This window comes from Taeniopygia guttata, chromosome Z (assembly GCF_048771995.1).
Source record: "Taeniopygia guttata chromosome Z, bTaeGut7.mat, whole genome shotgun sequence".
Classification (NCBI taxonomy): Eukaryota; Metazoa; Chordata; class Aves; order Passeriformes; family Estrildidae; genus Taeniopygia; species Taeniopygia guttata.
In genome coordinates this window covers 81,967,906-81,989,323 of record NC_133063.1, presented here as the reverse complement: position 1 = coordinate 81,989,323, position 21,418 = coordinate 81,967,906, and the positions used below count along the sequence as shown (strand labels likewise).

The following is a 21,418-nucleotide window of genomic DNA, read 5'->3' as shown; positions in this document are numbered from 1 at the left end:
CCATACTAGAAAAAAAGGCAACCCAAAACTATGGCATTCTGAAAACCCAGTCTCTGCACTGAGCAAGTTTCTCAGACTCCTTGGCCCTGCATGCCAAACAAGTCTCTATCTCATCCTATACACTGGGTGAACCAGTGCTGCTCTTCCACACTAACCACAGTTTTCATTGTAGCTACACAAAGGTTTTCCTTAAATACATCATAAAACTGGAACAAATAAAGTGGCTGAGCAGCAAGGTAGTAGTATGACCCAGGTTGGAAGAGGCCTCAGAGATCCCTCAAAACAGGGCCAGATATGGAGGTAGGCCATGCAGCTCAGGGGTTCATCTAGGTGGGTCTTGAAAATCACGACAGGCAGAGACTGCACAACTTCAGACCCTGCAGAGCCTCTCCTGTGTCAGGTCATGCCCCTGTCTGCTGTGTTCCCATTGTGTACCACCATGAAGAGTTTGGGTCCTTCTGAGTTGCTTTAGCACATCAGTTCTTCAAGGGACCATACTTCCATCTTCATCAATTATAAGGTTATGAACAGATTTAGAGAAAGCTCACAGAATGACAGTAAAACAGCAGTGATTTCCAACCTAACACTGGAAAATGTACTTGAAACTTGTTAGAGCCTGTGGGATCCAGCCATTTACTGAGGACTAAGTAAAGAAGTTTCATTCCATTCTTCAAATGCTGGTGCAAGCCATTCACCTTAAATATAATCTGAATGGACCAGGCATTAGTCAAATCAACAGGCAAGTGTGTCCACTTCCAGAGTTGTCCTTCCTTCTCTCTTGGGGCTAACATAAACATAAGGAGGTTGGTAAATTCTGACATAACTGGTCAACTAGTGCTATTACATGGCATTTTCTGATGTTGGTGAAGGACCTTGTTTACGTCTCTAAACTAAAAAAGAAATAAATTATTTATTGTGAAACATACAATAAACAAAGAGATGCAATTACTCAATGCCACTTCCCAAATTTTGAAGAATTGTGAATACTTCTATCAAGATAACAAGTGGGGAAAACTTTTCTTAGATTTTCTACCTCTCTATCACACTTAGAAGCCACAGAAAATCTGGAGGAGATAACATGTCTTTGCAAGATATTGTGTTCTATGTAGTCACTAAGCTCTGGCTGTAGAACTGGTGGAAGGTGCTGAGATGAAACTTGGTGTCTGGAAAAAAAAACCCTTTCAGCATTACCCAACAAGAATGGTGTTGTGGCTGCAATTTCCAAACATTTTCCCACGGTGTTAGGGGTCAGGATTTTTTCCTTTTGTTTTTTTGTCTTGTGGAACTTTGTCCCTACTGTTGTTAAGAGGGAAAAACGATTGGTATTTAAGAGAAGAAAGAAATGGCCAAGGTGGGGGAGGGTGTAGTTGGCTGCTTTCTTACCTGGGGGGGTTCTCTTAGAAGGGCAGAGATGTGAGATTTTGGCAGGGGATGGGGGACTGGGCTCAGCTCCTCTCATTCTCTACACTGGAGGGGAGAGAGGCCCTGGTTGCTGTGGGGAGAATTTGCCACAACCATGGGGTTTCATCACCTGCTCCTTCTCCTATCATGAGGGAAGCTCTGCTCAAAAGAGCAGCCATTGCACTGGGACTTTATTGACACCCGACTTCACTAAAAAAATGACCCTCACCATCCACTTGGGTGCCTCAGGGGAAACCCTGGTACCCTGAACGGACCCTGAGCCCTTCCCCCTCCCAGGGAGCCTCTCCCTGCCCTGTTGAGGGGCCTGGCTGATGCAGCCCAGCCCCGCTGCTTCTCTGCCATTGCTCTGGGGTTTTCACTACCCTGTAACCCAACACCTGATACATTTCATTTGCTACTCTGGGGTCTGCTCGTCCCTGCCATCCAGCAGCGGCTCTCAGGCTCCTGCTGCAGCCCCTTTTTCCATCCAGATCTCCGCCATTACTGACGAGGGCAGCGCGGCTGGGAAGTTCCCACAGCGCCCCCTGAAACCACGCTGCACCCACAGCGCCCCCTGCGGCCGGGCAGTCCCCACAGCGCCCCCTGCAGCCGGGCTGTCCCCACAGCGCCCCCTGCAGCCGGGCTGTCCCCACACCGCCCCCTGCAGCCGGGCAGTTCCCACAGCGCCCCCTGCAGCCGGGCTGCACCCACAGCGCCCCCTGCAGCCGGGCTGTCCCCACAGCGCCCCCTGCAGCCACACGGGAACCACGGCATGCCCTGCCCGGCCGGGAGCCACCAGCGCCCCTACTGGCTGTGTCCGGAACTGCACCGAGGGGAAAGGGCCGGGGCCAGGAGAGGCTGGGATGGGTCTGAGCTGGGACTGGGACTGGGACTGGGACTGGGACTGGGACTGGGACTGGGACTGGGACTGGGACTGTGCTGGGACTGGGTCTGAGCTGGGACTGGACTGAGCTGGGACTGGGACTGGGACTGGGACTGGGACTGGGACTGGGACTGGGACTGGGACTGGGTCTGTGCTGGGACTGGGACTGTGCTGGGACTGGGTCTGATCTGGGACTGGGACTGGGACTGGGACTGGGACTGGGACTGGGACTGGGACTGGGACTGAGACTGGGTCTGAGCTGGGACTGGGACTGTGTCTGTGCTGGGACTGTGTCTGTGCTGGGACTGGGTCTGTGCTGGGACTGGGTCTGTTCTGGGACTGGGTCTGTGCTTTGGGCTGGGACTGGGTCGCTGCTTTGGGCTGGCACTGGGTCTGAGGTTTTGAGTCACTGGGTTTGTGCTTCAGGCTCAGACTGGGTATCTGATTCTGTTCATTGTTGCTGCCAGGGTTGTTTGTTTGCCTTGTTATACATATACATAGCAGTAAAGAACTGGTATTCTTTTTCTCATATCTTTGCCTGAAAGCCCCTTTATTTCAAAGTTCTAATAATTTGGAGGGAAGGAGGTAATATTTTTTCCATTCTGAGGGAGGTTTCTGCCTTCCTTACAGGCTTCTGTCTTTCAAACCAAGACACCAGGCTCTCAGGGGAAAAGCTCTCCTTAGTAGCATCCTAGTCCCTGAGGAGCTTCCAGAGCAGGGGAGAGCTGGTCTGCCTTTGCCAGCTGCTGACCATGCCACATGTCACCAGCATTCCCTTTGCACAAGCTTGTGCACTATGTGGGGAGCCTGCCAGAGGGAGAAGACATCCCTCCAGTTTATGCAGAGCAATGAGAAAAGAGACAAGGATAAAGGCGATGTGGGAGCACAAGCCACAGCAAGGCTGGCCTTTCCTTTAACTTATGAATTTGTATTTTTACTTATAGTCAGATTTGAGAGCAGTCAGGAGGAAAAAAGGGGATGTTTAAAACTGGGAATACAATGCAATCCTCAAAGGAGCTGTCTGCCTTGGTATTTGGGGATTCTTCCTCCTTGATGGGTCAAAGGGACGAGGGAGTGACAAGGACTCCCCTGTGTAGGAAAAGAGCTCACACTTGGCAACCCTGGAGACAGAGATAGTCCCCAGACAGAGTCATGTAAGTTGGGGAATGTCACCCAGCAACCCCATTGCTCAGACTAAGAGACAAGCATCATTTGCATCATCTCCAGCCATCACTGAGGCTTCCCTAACACCATAACAGGCACTTTGAGAGAGCCAGTCTTTCCAATTCACCTTGAAATCCCTGAATGTGTGTGCTGTTACTCTTCCCCAGCTTGGTCTCATTGCACTGACTGCCACAACAGCAGGGTGTGTGCAGTGCAACCCCAGGTCTCTCCTCTACCAGCAGCTTCTCTTTAACATGGTCATGCTCTCAAGGTATTGCAGACCAGAAGAAATACTCTCTGTCACCTTCTGGAAAAGTCTGCAGGAGAATTGTGACCTCAGGACAACCATTACTTCTAGACAAAGTGGTAAAGTTGGTCACCACCTGCTTCTACAGGGAGGGTCTGCTGGGAAGGGACACTGGGCATTGAGCTGCAGTGGAGGAGTGGAGTATCCCTATCTCTGGAGAGTGGGCAAACCCTGGATTATCCACCTGCCCTTCTTCCCACCTCTCTTGCTTACTCAAAGACCAGCTACTTCAATTCCAGGCCCCCTCAGACATCCTCAGCTGCCCCCGAAAGCTGCAGGGTTGCTTTTCACAAGGATCATGTTGACGCAGGAAGACGTTTGCTGCATACATGGCTCCTGTCATGCTCCTAACCCAGAAAACTCTTTGCCTCCACAGCCCTACTGTCACATAAAATACACACAGGTGTCATACAACAAAATCTGCTGTGACTGTCACCACCCAACACAACATGACATAACAAGGTGGCACATGCACAGAATTCTTTGCCGTCTTCAGAAGCTCATGCACAAAAAAATGCTCACAAGGAAGGGCAAAGGAGCAGGCATGCAAAGAGGAGGTGCTAGCCAATGGAGCTGTGCTTTCTGCTGCTTTTTTAAAAGAAAAACCTTTCCACTAAAAAAAAAAAAAAAAAAAAAGCAGCTGATTTTAGCAGGAAGAAACATGATGGCAGCTTTTCTTCTCCTTTTTCAATCTAAATCAGAGCAGAGCCAAAGGAGAAGGTGGTGCATCCCTCTGCATCCCCAGCAGGGTGATGAAGGGACATAGGGCTCAGAGAAGACACTCTGTCCTGAGGAACCTTCAGCCTCTACAGCAGCACAAGTGTTGCATGAAAGCATGTGAGAAAAACAGTGGAGCTCTGTCAGACACTTTTGCAGAATAACTTGAGGATACTGAGCTGGAGACAGCAGCTGACAGCACAGTCTTCGGGCTCAAAGTGCTTTGTGCATGGAGCAGCTCCAGGAAAAACACCTCATGCAAGGAGACGGGGGTAAGTGCCACTGTCATCTCCCTGAGGTTGCTGCTGTATCCCAGTGAAGCACTCTGTTTTATAGCTGAGTGCTAGTCCTCTCATCTTTTACCTGTTTAGTCTTTACTATTATTGAAAGGTTCTACTGGACAGGAAAAACTATTGCCAGCCTGAGATTTCCTTCTGAGTAATCTTTAAAGAGCACAACTGGCTGGCAGAGAGGGCTGCAGTAGGTGGGGATACATCCCCACAGCACGCGCATGTATTACCCAGGTGGGACCAGCTCATTCCCACACCACCCAACCCCCTGCCATGGCTTACCATGGGGACAAGCAGCAAAGCCCAGCACTCAGGGAATCAACAACTGCAGCAAAGGGCCAGTTGCCACATCCTGCCGACCAGCATAAGTGCAGCTTTTTCCCCTACAGCCCCCACACAGGGCAGGGGTCATGGGTGCCTGTGCTCCCAGCTGCTGTCCCTCCACCATCCTGCCTGCCTGGACCCCACGCCCTTTCCATTCGGTAGGGGTATTGATCTGCTGGCAGCAATGGGCTGGATAATTAGCCAGGAATTAGGGTTTCTATTACAGCCAGGAGGCTGCCCCAGCTGATTTATCACCTGAATAATTTACTGTGATTGAAAGGAAATTAAAATGAACTCCATTTGACAACTGCGCTTTTATGGGCTTTAGTGAAGACTCAAAAGCCAAATTAATAGCTTGGTGTTGTTTGATAGTCTACTGAGAGTAAATATGGGAAGGTTTTTTGCCTCCTGATGTGCTCTCCAAGGCTTGATTTTAGAGCTGGGATTTTCTTCCCCTCCCACCAGTAGGGCTGCAGCCTAAAACGGGAGATTTCAGCTGTAAAAGCCAGAGAACTGTCCTTGCTCCCTGCTCCTCTCCCACCCACCCTCTCATTCTCTTTGCTGTGGGTACAGAGGATCACAGGGTCAGCAGATTGAGGATGAGCAAGCAGTGCCCACCAGCAGCCCCTGGCGCAGCCTGGCACCAGCATCAGCACCAGCAGCCAGGGCAGCCGATGGGCTGCCAGCAGGGTGGCCTGAGGGGAGGCACAGGGGGAACGCAGCCACCCACAAAATCATACTGCATCCCATAACCCCTTATCAGCACCTCAGACCACTGCCACTGGCAGAGCTGGGGGTGCAGCTCACCATGGTTCACAGTGCTGACCCTGCAGCACCCTGTCCTCCTACCCACTACTGCCTGGACTCCTGCAGGGTGGGCAGAGCATTGCTAGGTTCTGCTTCACCTCTTCCTTTGTCTTTATTGTTTCTCAATTTTATATTCGTGTACATTTATTGAGCCACATATTATTGTTTCCTTTTTAACTTGTTTTTCATTTAGCACATCATGTAATGCAGCCATGGTTAAGAGCTTGCCTTGGAATGCTCACATCATTCCAGCAAGTGGAAGACTGAGAAAATATTTAGTTCCTCAAACTATCCATGAATAATTTTCATAATTTCCACTGTTTCTGGACAACATTAAGTTTTGGGAAGACACAAACAAATATTAGCTCTGCATTTCTCAATAAAAGTGTCAGAGTATTTTCATATGCTCAACAGCCTCTATCTACCCAAAGGTTTCCCAAGAAAAAACATATTTCTCACACTCTGGGGACAAGGACCAAGCATACAGTCCTGCAGCTCACAGAATCATTGCATGGTTGGGTTGGGAGCAATCCTAGAGATCATCTCATTTCAACACCCCTGGCACAGGCAAGGACACTTTTTAGTAGATTAATTCCTTCCTTCTGCTTCTCCAATAGCTGCACTTTGGGAGTGAGTCCTCTTAAAACAGAAATGCATTGTACTTTCTGACTTTATGAGAATTTTCCATTATTCCCAAAGATCAAACTCCAATACGGTAAGGGGGAGTGTGTGTCTCACTTCTCTCAGAAGTTGCATTCCAGGTGCTCCTAGCAAAAAAACCCAAGATTCCTCTTTCAAAGCTGGAGTGTACTTTGGCAGAAAGTAAAACTTGAAGATTTTCAAGGGAAGTTTATGCCCCTCTCTTGATGAATTCAGAGAACCTCTTTGGTGCAACTCTCTCTGCATCAGGTTTCAACCTCGTGCAATTCTTCCACTTTTCAATATCATAAGTAATTTTGGGGGGATTCCTTGGCTATCTAAATTCCATTAGTTATCCAAATTCCATCTGCGTGTGCTTATCTCCAGATCCACATTTATCTGCTGTCTGTGTCATGCATACCTGTGTTACTATATGTTTGCCAGGTTACTTGGTTTCTGTATAAGCACAGAATATCTACATTTTATCCAGAAATCAATCTGAGAACATTCTCTGTTTCATTCTAGCTGAAAGCAGTGGGAAAGCGCCTGCACAGGCCTAGGAATTATTTGCTATTAGCAGCAAGCAGTTATCTTCTTAGCTGGTGACCTACATAGTGTTGAATCTGGTCACATCATGTTATGCCTCATTATGGCTCTGATCTAAAGTTTATTGAAGTCAATAGAAATATTCCTCTTGGCTTCAATGAGTATTTGATTGGACCCATGTGTGAAACTGAAAGTACAAAAGAATCCATTTCTGTTGTGGACAGAAATCCAGCATGGATAATTCTTTTCTTTATTCTGAGAAAATTAATGCACTGTCTCTCCATTGAGCCAATCCAGCTCTGTATCCTTCACCCTGCATTTTTCACCCGTAGATGCATTAATCCCACTCTCACAGCCTCCAAAAGCACACTGGTCCACAAGCCCTAGGCTTGCCCCCTGCCTACTTCAATGGGGCTTTCCTGCACTTATCCAGCCTCACATACTTGAAGTCCTCAGGTGTCCTTGACTTTCCTGGGTCTTGGTCTCCAAGAACATCTCCTGTCTTTGTCAGTGCTTTGACTGGAGAATTACTTGAGTCAACAGTTCACAAAACAGATGGCACAGGCTTGGCCAGTCTGGGACAATTTCCCAAAGATGTTGTGGAGAACTCCTCCATCCTTCTGGCTGTAATCACAGGAAGCCATTGGAGGAGAATTACCCCCACAGTCACACAGAGGGGTTTGCTGAGTACAGTCAATGCCTCCAGTTCCTACAGGTCTTAATGGACAATAGGCACTGGACAATTTTGCCACTCAGTGTTGTAATTCTCTGCACAGGATGAGTGCCAGTTCTGTATAAAGTCTGAATCTTCATTGCAGTGACCATGAGTAATGGGGGGTGCCTGTGGTAGAGGCCAGGCTGAAGTACGTTGGTCTGATACAGGTATAGGTGCACAGCACAATTCCAGGGCAGGCAGACAGGTAAAAGCCACTCCTTGTGTCAGTTTGATTTGTTCCAAGGGAATCTGGGGTGTTGGCAACACCAACAGCCTTCTCTGTGGGCACTGCAGAGCCAACACATTGGGGAGCAGCAGGGCCATCCACATACACACAGAACACAGAGAGAGTGGAAGCTGCTGTGAAGGCTTTCCTTTTCCAAGGTCTAAGAATTACAAGGTCTGGCATTACATGGTTGCAGGAGCTGTTTCTGTGGATGGACAAGATACACAGAGCTGGTACACAGCAGCCATGTACAGAATGGTAGTGCAACACTGGTGCTGCAAACATACCACTATGTGCATTTCCATACCCGTGCCCAGAAATAAGTGAAATCTGTTTTCTGTGAACATTTGCAGCCTGTGCAAAGTAATTATGGGCTGTTTGCAGAAAATGAGCACAAAAGGGCATAAACATGAGAGAAAGGCCTTCATTCGTATGAATTCCCTTAACAGAAGAATTCATTTTATAGCAGGGCTCTGTCAGGGGGAGATGGGCCAGATTGTTTCTCAGTACTCACTTTACATCATGGTTCCTCCCTACAATATAGAGACATGAAAAAACTTGATGATGCTTGCACAGACAGCCCTCAGCCCCTGGCTCCCTCTGCAACTGACTGTTTTTCATGCCCCACACATGCAGGGAACCCATCTGTGCTGCAGAGCACACATGTACATGAGCCCAGCTGCACCACTGGGTGTTAGGCTGCAAAACAAGGCAAGTAACAACTGATGCCTTACTTCTGCCCCTTGATGCACACCATCTGAGAGTCTTTAACGGTAGGAGCACACAGTGGGATCCCTGCCTCACCCAGCACATGCAGTCATCACTGTTTCTCTTTAAGGACTCTCTGATGCTGTATTTCCCTGTCGCTGTCTAGTGGTTGTCTTCTCTCTCAACACGGTATGAGCCTTTCCTCAAATACAAGTATCTTTTCCTCATCAGTCTCTCCATAGGTACCAGAATTTACAGCAGATGTGAAAGTTAATATGATTACTGTCAACAGTACAGCATAGATTCACAGATTCACAGAATATTCTGAGTTGTAAGGGACCCACAAGGATCATTGACTCCATCTCTTAAGTAAAGAACTGAGCCTACAGTCTTGGTGTTATTAGCATCATGGTCTAATCATGTCATAAGATGATAAATAACTCAAGAGCCCCCATTTTATGCAGGTTAACTGAGGGAAATATCAAGATAAGAAATTGAAGGAAGTGTATTGGAAGTGGTCAAAGTAAAGGGTTACACACTGGTGAGGAATTACCCCCACACAGCCCATCAGCCCCTCTACCTACATGAACGGCAATGCACTCAGAAAGGTAAGGACAAATTTTATGCAGGAAATGCACCAGGAGGACTTTGGGCAGCATCTGGGAACCAAGCCTGATGAGGCTGCAAATACTGTCCTGTGCAGGAGGGACTCCTTTCCCCCTCACCATTGCCAAGGGCCTGTCCCCAGCACACAAGTGAGGAGGAAAACTTAGAGAGAAGCCACAAAGCAGGAAGGAAAAGGGACCTACAGTGTCTATAGAGTAACAATTATTCTAATAAAGTACCTGGAGCCCTCCCCAGCTGAATAGTACTGGCACACCAGTAAGTTTTTATGCCAAAGCAAAATTAGTGCCTGCTGCTGGATCACATTCCTAATAAAATGGATAAACAGTGGGTCAGAGGCTCATACCAGTCTTCTTCCCACGTCCTGTCTTCATGGGAAAGAGTGAGTATCTTTTCCATATTTTCCTCCACAGAAAGAGTTTAAAGCTCCATACATCCACCACTGACTTAACTCCTAAAACACCACTTTGGGGTCCAGCAGCACTTTGGACAGACAAATGTCACCAGCAGATCTTGCTTTACTACAACAATCTAATCCAGGAACAACTCTGGCTTTCCAATGTATGTCATTAATATCCTCAGTATTTGATTTCTCATTGATTTCTTTAGCCTTACTAATTGATGCAGACGGCTTCTCCACTTTGGTTGAGCTTTGCTTGACTCACCAAGGAGGTTAGACAAACTGTTTCTGTAGCGACTAGGGCTCACACAGCGCCTTTGTAAACCACTACAAGTCATACAGATCACATCTGGTCATGTTGAAAATTACCCTTCACATACCATCAAAGAGCAGAAGCTGACCCCAAATAGCCCCAAGCCCTTAACCATGGTCCAGCCTTCCTAAAGCAAAGACCATATTTCAAACTATATGAAAACAAACAACTAAAAATTTCTTTTGTAATTACAGGTAAAAATGCCAGGCAACATGGTTTTGCAAAGTACATTTTGAACATCATAATGCCAGATTTTTCAGCATCTTACATGACTTCCCAGAGCATGCAAGGAGTATCCTGTTCATCATATTAATATCAGCATATCTCCTATTTTAATAATCTGGTTGCTTAGAGCCATTCTAGTCACAACTCCTTATGTGGCCCTGGGAGATTGTTCCTCCATCAAGAGCAAATACAAATATCCCGTATTTGATAATTGGGATAACTTCAGCAATATTCTTAATCAAGTCTCCCATTCTTCCTATAAAACCAGTAAAAGTTTATCTGTGAATAGATGTTCACTGATTGCTAGACTGTCTCCCATGAGCTACAGCTGGCCATGACTAAGAGGCTCCAGACCAGAAAAACAAATCAAAAGTCCCTCCCATCACTGCTCCCTGTGCAGTGACTATTTTGGCCTATAAAGTTTTTCAGGAACAGATCTAACAAGACACAACTCCTAGGTGACCAGTGCTGAAAAGGCTTGCCCTAGCCCTGGGCGCGGTGCCTGCCCTCTCTGGCTTCACCCGGGTTTGGATGGGATAACCACCATCTAGTGGTACGTGAGGGCCACTTCACCTTCCAGAGACACTTACGGTGTCACTCCCCATCTCTTTCCAGCTTCAGATCTGCAGAGTTTCGCAGCACACACAAATCAGGGAAAACAAAAACAGCAGAAGATGGTGAAAAGAAAATGTCTCTATGAATGGAACAAGAAATGACAGATGAGCTTAAAGGCAAGAGGAATTCCTACTCTACCATAGCGTTTTCAGCATAAGTAAGTAATTTAAAAAAAAAAAAAGTGTACACATTCCTTATCTGAAGCCACAATGTAGTAGGCAGCCATGAGAGCATCTCCAATGGCCCTCAAAGGTATAGATTCTTCCAAGGGGAATCAGTGTTAGAAAAGTCCATCCACCTCGCTAAAAAGCATGTCTGATATTAAGAACACTGAAGATTAATGGCTGAATACATCATTAAGTAGCGAGCTAGACCAATATTGGTGCTGACAGCAATATATTAATTTCTACCTCCTTCTCAGCAGTTAAATTAAATACTGCCACCTAAGAAGAAGAACACAGAGAGACATAGCTAATCAGTTTTTTCATGTGCTTCTATACTATGCCTGCAAAAATGGAATTTTTCCAAAATATTAGTGCCAAGTCCTCCTCAAACACACTGTAGATCCATAGATGCAATTTATTTACCCTCACACAATAATCAGGTGTTGCAGCAAATGGCCAGTTACATGTCTAATAAGCCATTTCTGGATACAAATCTGAATTGTGTCCACAATCATGCTCACTGTGAACCAAAATTAGGCATTGGATTTTGCAAGTCTTCTCCTTGTTACCTGCACTGCCTGCTTTTGATCTAACAAAAAAACATCAGAAGCTGTGGTGCTCTTTAAAAATTCTTTTGATGCAGCTGGTCCAGATCAGGTGTGATTTCATTGCCAAACACTTGTTGATCTTCACACAATGAGTGTTTACCTTAATTTTCTAATAGGCTTTAACAGCTAACATGGACTTGGCTGAAAGGAGCTTGACAAGACGTGTTTCCATATTTGTCAACTGAAACTGAAAAGCCTTTGGTCATGGACACCAAATGGATCTCTGCCAGTGGAAGGCATATCAGGAACACAGGAAATATTTGCAATAGTACCTGCTCTGGTTTGATGGGCTCAGTTGTTGTGAAAATGTCAGAATAATGTTGTCTCTCAAAGACACGATCCAACACTTCTAGCTGCTGCTGGGTGAAAAGGTCTCCTCGCATCTGTTTCCGAAGAAAATCTCTGCTTGGTAGAGAATGGCCATTTGGTACTGGAGATTCCTGAATACCTTTCAAAGAGGAGAGAGAAGAGGAAAAATGAGTAGTCTCATGATGTGACCAACAGTAGAGTGTCTTATTTTATCCCTTGAACTGATGTAGGGACCAGTATGGTGAAGACATGAAGACTTTTTGAGAGGTTATATTTTGCTGGAAAACACACTGTACAGTCTTGCATTACAGGCAACCCTTAACCCATCAAAAACTTCACACATTATTTAAAGGCAAGATACAGGACAACAGTCACATTTTTGCCTGTTTCACTTTTACGGTGTCACCTGGGAAGCTGTCTGGTTCGTGGTCTGTATGTAAGAGAGCACAGAGGATAAGTAGATGGCCTTAAGTAGATGACGACAGTCACAGTCAACTTGGGTCAGTTTGGGTCAGCTCCAGCAGAACGCTTTGTCCAATCACCACCCACTTACTCTGTCCCCCTCCTGTTCTACCTGCAGGTCCTGCTCAACTCCAGCCCATGCTGAACTCCGGGCTCTGACACGCATTCTGTGAATCACTGTCAGCAGCCCTAACACAGTCTGCATTGTACTGAGGTGGGGAATCCCTGGGTTGAGTTACCACTGCCACATCCTCAGCAAGGCCCAGTCCAAGATGCACTCCTGATGCTCCAATTCACTTTGTATTTCTCCACCTTATTGGCAGGACTCAAACCTGGCTCCAAAGCACATTTTCCTCTTTCTCCCCTTTGGCAGAGATTTTTAGCAGGAGTCATAAGTGACTGACCATGGCTGAAAAGCCATGAGACAGGTTTGAAAAACGTGTGATTGGCAGTCTGAAAAGACTCTTGCAATACTGGGACTTGTTTCAATTTGCTTTTTTGCAGATTCACAGTGGTTTCCTTCTTTTCCTTCGCCTGTCAGTGCTGGAAATATGTATTTTATGCACAGAAAACTGAGATCTGCAGTATTCCCAGGACTCCAGGAGGTGGAACTCCAAGAACAACAGTAAATATCAGTTTTCTTCTCCAGATGGCAACATTGAACTAGACAGAGGGAGGAAATGTTTTAAAAATAGCATCTAGCTGCCAGAGTAGTTCTGAAGAGCAGAATTTAAATGCATCCTTAACAGCAAGATTTCCATGAGTGCTGCAGTTGCCTATAGTCCAAGAAGTCTGCAGAGGAATAACATCACCTAGACCTCCTCTGGCAGATTCTGCATCAAGTTTTTTGATTGTAAGTATAGAGAAGATCTGATACAGGTGATCTGTACAAAAACAGCCCATTGCTGTAGACACCAGTTGTGACCACAAGCACATGCTGGCCATCAGTAATACAGGGGATGCTTGGTGGACAAGATTTTTTACAAAGGACTATTGATTTAAGATCATCCTTCAGCACAGAGGTATTTTTCTGAAAATGCTGTCTGTCCTGAAAATGAGGCTTCTTTAAGGCAGAGTTCTCAGACTGGGAGACTAACACATGTTAGGGGAAATACCTCTTACAATCTCAGTTGCTAATGCTGAATTTAAGCCGAACTCTCCTTATACTGAACAGATATTTGATGTTAGCAGTTCATGCTGGAAAGTCCCTTCTCAATTTGAGCACAGCAATTTCAGTGACAACAGCATTATATATACCCTTCTCAGAGAAAATCATGCAGTTTTGTCAAGGGTAGATGATGGCTTTTGTGAAGCGGAAGGATCAGTTTATTCAATACAGGAAGGGAAACAAATACCTGAACCTGTGAACCTGTGTTCTGAGTAGGATGTCTAAGTGTGAAAAGGTACAGAGGGATACAAGAAAGCAGTGTATATTTAATTTTTTTTTTTTTTTTTACTATTCTAAATGAAATAATATCTAATAGACCCTGTGCTGAGTTTAGTCAACCATGGCTTATGGAATTAAAATTCTGTTTGGTAGCTGTGTGGTATCACAGGGCCAGGGAGACCCTGTCTCTTGAGCATGGAAATGCTGGCTTTAAATTTCAGGTTAAACGGTTATTCACAATTTGGTATCAAAGTTAAAGCTTTATGCAGTTTTGGGATAAAGGGGATGACAAAAGGAAGTGAAATGACAAGACAGTCATGACCTGAAAACTGTTCTTGGTGATGCCAGTACAGTCTGTGCACTGTTTGTGCATCCAGAGACTGGAAGTATAATGAGATCCTCTCAAGTTTGAAAATGGAGCAGTAGTCCCACCTCTCACCAGCAGCACTTTTATTATGGAAAGCAGCTCCTGATTTTTGGGAGTGAACACCTTGGAGAAGAGGAGGACGATGAAAGGAGATCCTGGGGCAGCAGCCTCAGCCAGAGATAGGCACAAGGATAGTGCTGGGAAGGGTCTCCCAGCCCAGCGACCAGAGAGTGAAGTCTAGGGATTAAGGCACCATCATGTGCCTGTGCCATCACATCCGTGCATCTGTCCTAGCTGCCCTTCGTCTAAGGGGCAGTGAGGCAGGGATGACCCTCAGGCACTGCCACCAAAGCACAAGGAAGAGGAGGGTATTTCACTCTGCAAAGAAAGTATGAGATCACATGGAGATGGGGCTCTGGAGGGATTTGGTCTCAAGGTCAGCATTTGGTATGTTGCTGGAAGCACAACATATGCTGCCAGCCAGAATGAGCTGCCAGCTCACACCCTTTGTACATCCCTGTTTGCCAACATCTCCACACGCTGTCCTGAGGACATGAGGTGGGATCAGTCTCCAAGACACACTTTGCAGTACAGTCAGGCTGTCCTGGGATGAGGAATAATGCATGCAGCATTTGTGCCAGGGAGGGACCTGGGCAGGGGTCAGACAGGACTGGGACCACTGAGGTGGCTGACACTGTATGAAAGGAAGGAGCCAAGCCTCCCTCACCCTGACTATCACCTGCTCTCCGCATCTTGTGAGCAAAGGAATAGCTTGTACTTTTGCACTGTGGGAATTTGCCCCAAATTCAGACTAATTGCCAGTAAGTTCTTTATTCCACTGTAGAACTAAAGGACTTCCTGTACGCTACATGTGACAGGAGTTCGTGAAAGTCTTCAGGATGTGTTTGGCTGTTAGACATTATATAAATAATACCATTAACATTATATATTGTTTAACTAGAATATCTTTGATAATTAAAATATTGTTGGAAGACTTGAAAAATTTAAATTATAAATAGGCTTCAGGGAGTGATAAAAACATTTTTCATATAATCAGTGCATCCACACAGAGTTGCATTCACATGTTTTATTGACAATAGCACTTTATGTATACCTACCTATTCTACAAAACAGTTAGTTCCCAATTCAATGGCATCTTTCCAGAAATTCGAGTGAAGAGCACAGATATAACAGTCTCCTTACTACAAAAGATTACCTTCTTCCCAAACAAACATTTCATCCTTTATAAGATTGTGCATATGGGATAAGATGATGCCATTAGCCCACAATTTCCTGAGCTACTTCTGCTGAAATGCATCGAGATGCAATGCATTGAGACCTGCCACAGTGCCACAGGGAGAGCCTGCACATGCTGCTCCTTCAGCACTAGGGCTCCAGCATGTGCCATGCCTGTTCAACACTGTTAAGTCCCTCTCAAGCATCCCATCCAGCTCAGCACACTGACTCAGTTTCCCACAAATGCACACAGCTTGGGGACCAATCCCACCTACAACCTGCAGCTGGAAGTCTTGTCATGGTTGGGGACAGGTCTGAACACGGCCCTCCCTGGTTTCAAACTCACTGATAGGCATTTTCTTGGCAGGGAAAATGCAATCCTTTTCCACTCTGAAATGCATGGACACCTTCTGTTCACACCTTGCCCAGAAAAACTGACCTGTGGTTTCACAACAAAAGCTGGACATGCTGCTAAAGAAACTGGCCTGCCTTGGACATAATTAAACACAAGCAAAGATTTTCTGTGGCTAGCCAAAGTCTGAACAACCTACAAAAAGTCTCGGAAGAGTTAGTCACAGAAGAAGTCTGTCTCTGAGAAGAGATACCATCCACAGTCTTGCTGACAAAAGACTGTCCATGTGATGTGGATATAATCCAGAAAATATGGAATCGCTGCATGGTTTGGGTTGGAAAGAACCTTACATACCATCAAATTCCAGTCAGCTGCCATGGGCAGGGACACCTTCCACAATTTGGGTTGCCTAGAGTCCTGTCTAACCTGTCCTTGGACATTACAACTAATACATCTTTGTTAATTGAGAGAAGTTATTTTCTGAGGACCTAAGCAAATAGCAATATCAGTTTAAAGGATTTGATAAATTGAGATCTCATTTTTCTAATGCATTTCTGTGGTTAGATACTCATCCATGACATGCTTTCTGAAACAGCAGGAGACTATCTGAAATTGCTAAATACAAGGAAACCATAATTTTAGTGACCCTCTGCAGACAATTCACTTGATTTATAATACTATTTCTAAGACTAAAGATCAGAATAAGCAGAACAAAAGATGCTATCTTCACAAAATACTAAAGCATATTTAAAAGCCTTAAAGTATAGTTTGAAAACAAGGCAAAATATAGAAGGACCAGTAAAAAGCACTGAAAAATAGAAATGGTTCAGCTCCACCTTTTTTTATACTGATAAGGATGTCAGCACAATTTCAGATAGTGATAGGACAAGGGGGAATGGTTTTAAACTGAAAAAAAGAGAGATTTAGATAAGATGTTAGGAAGAAATTCTTTGATGCTGTTGAGGCAGGACGGTATGAAATGACTCCACTTCAGGAGGCAAGAGAGTAGAACTCTTATTTATTTCAAATACACCACTCTTTTTATAGAGAGCTTCGTCCAGAACAATTCTATTGGTCCTGAAGTAAAAACATTTCACCTCATTGGTGTGCAGTGAATGATGCACAGTGGCAGATCTTTCTATAAACAATGTGAACAACAAGAGAGATAAAGAATTATTTACATTCATTCTCAACAGTTTCCCAGGCTTCTGCCTGGTTAGAAATGCTCCGTTTCTCTCTGAGAATACCCACAATTCTTCCCTGTGAGGGTGGGCAGGCCCTGGCACAGGGTGCCCAGAGCAGCTGTGACTGCCCCTGGATCCCTGGCAGTGCCCAAGGCCAGGCTGGACACTGGGGCTGGAGCAGCCTGGGACAGTGGAAGGTGTCTCTGCCATGGCAGGGGTGGAACAAAGTGGTCTTAAAGGTCCATTACAACACAAATTGCTTAATGATTCTACAATTCTGTTTAAATACTGTATTATAGTATGGGACAGACTTTGCCCTGGTGCAGTTCCACTTGAGAGAGTCAGCAGGGTGACAACAGCTGAGAAACAGATGCCAACTGCAAATCCAGCTGGACTAATATTTCCAGTGCTATTAATAAAGGTGTGCCGTGACGTATGCACCTCCATGGTAGATTCATCTGATGCAGTGCTCTTCTGAAGATAAAAGGAATCTACTGGTTTCAGATTTTCAGGTTGTTTGTTTCCTTTTTTTGAGCAATATGCTTATACAGGGTGAATCAAGGAAATACTCAGCTAGTATTTCCTTGCTGAACAGCCTACATGCATAAAGGACATGATTTCTGCCTCTAATTTGTACTGTCCAACTTCATTACCTGTTATCATACCTAATTACTCCGCCTTATAGGGAAATGCAGGCTAATTAGGGAGGATGTTATTCACCACATTTAAAACATTATGAAGCAAATGAAATATTACCAGGAGGCAAAAAGGTGATTTGTTTTCTTGTAGCATGCCTGTAAATTAGTCCAGAGAAGATAAAGACTCTGTTTAATTACCACATGGAAGGTTTTGTTTAAAACGTAAGCTGAATTTTTTTACCACCTTCTCAGGGTTGTATACATTTGGCAGACAGCTGCCTCAGAATGCTCTTCCCTGCAAAGCATTAGTTTCAGGACGACATATGTGAAGAGAGATCTTTGTATTTACACTATTCAAATTTTCTAAGCCCTATTATTTCTTTCTTCTGAAGGACAATATCACAAAAAAGGGTCTGTATATTTTGAAGTGTATATAGCTGATCACTGTGTAAATATTTTCAAGAGAAATCACTGTATTTCACAAAGGTAGGTATGAGTTTTATCATAGATCAAAGTGAGAAAGAAGGGGAAAAAATGATAAATCATCAGAGATCCAAAAATACTTTTCATTTGGAGAAGATATCAGGCCATTTCAGTGGCACTGATAGAGTCTCTGCTCTGTCTCCATTACCCACTGAAGGCAGCCGGAGTCAGGAGCTGACTACGCTAGATTATATTCCCTATAAGATGGTCACCAATATATATATATCTGATCTTCAACCTCTATTGATTGACCAATTTCACAAGCAAAGACTGGTGAAATGAAGCTGAAATGAACATCATGCTTTAACTCATTGAACCCATCAGGCCTGAGTTAATCTCACTGCCCACTGTCTCTGATAGAATTCAATTGATCAATCATGTTTCGGTGATAGTACCATTTCAGTGGCTTATTGCTTCTTCATTTCAAGCCTTGACCTGTTAGATATACTTGGACCAGCTCAGCTCCTTCTGGAGACAGAGAGACCCACATATGCCAACAGCTGTGCATTGTCCTGCCTCCAAGCACGGGAAAACTCAGGGGAGCACTGGTGAACACTCTCACTTTCACGTTCTTTTTTTATAGGTATTCTACCAACTTTGCAGTCGGGATGCATGAGGACATGAGGAATCTGAATGGCCCAAGCCCACTGCCCTCTTCTAAGTGCTTGGACAAGCAAGGACACTGACAGTTTGATGGCCATATGTCTCCAGTCCTTGTGTGCAGCAAAAGTGGTGCACACTACCAGTACATAGGCAGACTGTCCCTAGAACAATCCCAACTGAACACTGCCAGCACACTTGCACACCCCAAAAGCACAGGGCTGTTCAGAGTTCACCATGCCTGTGGCTAGCACTCGATGGCAAGGGGTCTTCAGTGCCTCATCTGACATTTAAACGCATAACCAACCTGACTGCATCCCATTGGTCACTAGCCTAGCCTCCCTCCTGCCCTTTGTTCCTGCAGAGTCCCCTGCACTGCTGGAGACATTTGGACCCTGCTCCCAGCTGCCCTTACTCCAGCCAGCAAGAACTGGAGGGTCCCTGGCTCTTCCCAGGCTGTCTTCACCCCATGCACAGTCTTGCAGACTAGCCTGCATCTCTGTAGCTTCCTGAGGTGAGCCCTCACCATGCCACACTCCTTCCAGCAGCACCCATCTGCATTGCAGAGCAAGGCTGGACAATGCATGTACATCCAGCACCAGATTTGCACTGGCTCCAGGGAGTGGAGACAAGCAAGGCAAAAGGAGCTGCGCCGTGTCATTGGCCTGTCAGTGCTGCTCTTCCTAAAATGCTCAGCAGAGCAGTGATTAGCACTTTTATCACCAGACAGACACTTCTGGTCCTTCACTGATGAGTGAAGTTCTTCTCCACCATGAGAACATTTGTCTCATTTCTGTAAGGCGGCTGAAGATCCTCGCTGGTGTACGAGGTGGAGTCAGGCTGTATACCCACAAGACATACAAGCAGGAATTGTGCCAGTACACCCTTGAGATGTCACCCCACAGCATTGCTGCAAATCTGCACAACAAAGCTGGTTATGAGACTCACCAACAAAGTGGGTTTTATTTATTGAACAGATTTCCCACCAGATTACAGCTGTCCTCCTCCTACAGTTATTTTAATCCCACTGTAGCCATATATGGAAATGTTTTTATGTATCTCCTAGGAAAAACCTGCAATCTCCACCATCCCACATTCAATAAAGATATGGTGGGACCTCACACCTCAGCAGCCCTAATGCTTGTGAATCTGACAGCGTATACATCTGAGCAAACATTTGTGCAAATAGTGCCACTGAGTGGAGCTGGATTGCTTGTGCACCTGCCCAGACTACCATCTGGATAGTCCAGGATGGACTTGCTCATGCCTCAAGCCTTGCACATACAGTACACAGCCCTGCACCCTGCATAATTTGCACCTGGGGGCAAACAGTGCTCCTGGGTTGGGGGACTTCCCACAGGTCAGAGTACATGACAGCAGGCCTGGATTTGTTCTGCTGTCCAGCAGCTCCAGCGAGGAGATTTGCTGCAGTGGTGAAGGAGAGCCAGCTGGACTGTTCCCTGCACTGCTCCAGGACCCCAGCACAGCTGGCTGTGCAGATGTGCCCACTCCAGTGGGGATCCAGGCACACAGTCATCAGCAATCTGTGCAGCAGCATGTGCTGGTGTCCTGACCATCCCCAGCCTGGCAGCTCAGCCTCCATGCAGCATCCTCAAAGAACCACAGGGATGCCCGTGGGCATCAGCCCCACCATGAGGCGGAGTCTACCTGACAGCAGCGGCTAGATGTACTGATGAAACCACTGGAAGTTTTGTGACTGCTCTTCTGCCACCATTTATATTTAAACTACACCAAAAATTACGTCAGTGATAGCCCCCTGCAGGGTGGAAATTTGGAAGTGCAGAGATGAGGGTTGAAAGGAAGAGGCTGAGAACAGAGCAGACGCCCCAAACCTGGCACAAAGAGTGGGCACATGCATCCCACCATGGCTCCTGGGCCACATGAGGCTGTGGGCACCTGGAAAAGCCTCCAGGTTCATGGCACCCCTTGGCCAGCTGCAGTGTGATGTGGAAACATGCTTGTATTTCTGTGATTTCTGTAGTAACTAAGGTGAGCTGTAACTCCAGTAATTATACACAAAATATCATTACAGGTTCCTTAAAAATGAATATTTGAAACTGATTCTTTTCCTAATCCATTTTTGTAAGCTGTGTTCAGCTTTAGAGACATGCACTTTATATCATGTACTCCCAGCTCAAAGGGTACTTTTAAAAGGTTGTTAAAAGCTTACTGAAGCAATTTAAAATAGTTTATACCCACTTCCATACCATGTTATAGCATATCTTTTCATCACTTCTTTCAAAAAATAATTTCTATGTATGCCTGGGTGACAAGGACTAATGCAGGTTGCAGATGAAACTGTGCTCTGTGTAGGTTTGGAAATGCTACAATGGCCTCTTGTTTCAAACAAGCGGGAGAAAATTTACAGTCTGAAAAATACTAGGAGACAGAAATTTGACAGCCAAAGAGAAAGTGGTGGTAGGACAGGCAGCCCGATGGGGTCTGCATAAACAGTGACCAGCTCTGGACCATGAGCTCTGCTGCATCCCAGCAAGCTCTGCTGCAGGTGAGAAGCCTTCAAGCAAAGCACCTAAGAAATGTAGAGGACTCCCAAACAGCAATGCTACTCCTCCTAAAATGCAAATTCCTAGCAGAATATTGAGGCAGTACAACCAAGGTATGATGAGGCTGGAATTACTGAAAGCAAAGGAGAGAAAACGTCCATGGAGGATGCAGCATGCTCTACCAGCAGTAGTGCTCTGC

General features: G+C 45.7%; 1 protein-coding gene across 3 annotated transcripts in view; it reads right to left on the bottom strand.

The window, feature by feature from the left end:
* PAX5 (paired box 5) overlaps nt 1-21,418 on the bottom strand; it is a 138,441-nt gene that overhangs the window by 76,894 nt on the left and 40,129 nt on the right. For all 3 annotated transcript variants that reach the window (XM_072922207.1, XM_030258101.4, XM_002192827.5), the window contains one exon: nt 11,949-12,124. In XM_072922207.1, coding sequence (XP_072778308.1) covers nt 11,949-12,124 — 176 coding nt within the window. The remainder of the gene's footprint in view (nt 1-11,948; nt 12,125-21,418) is intronic.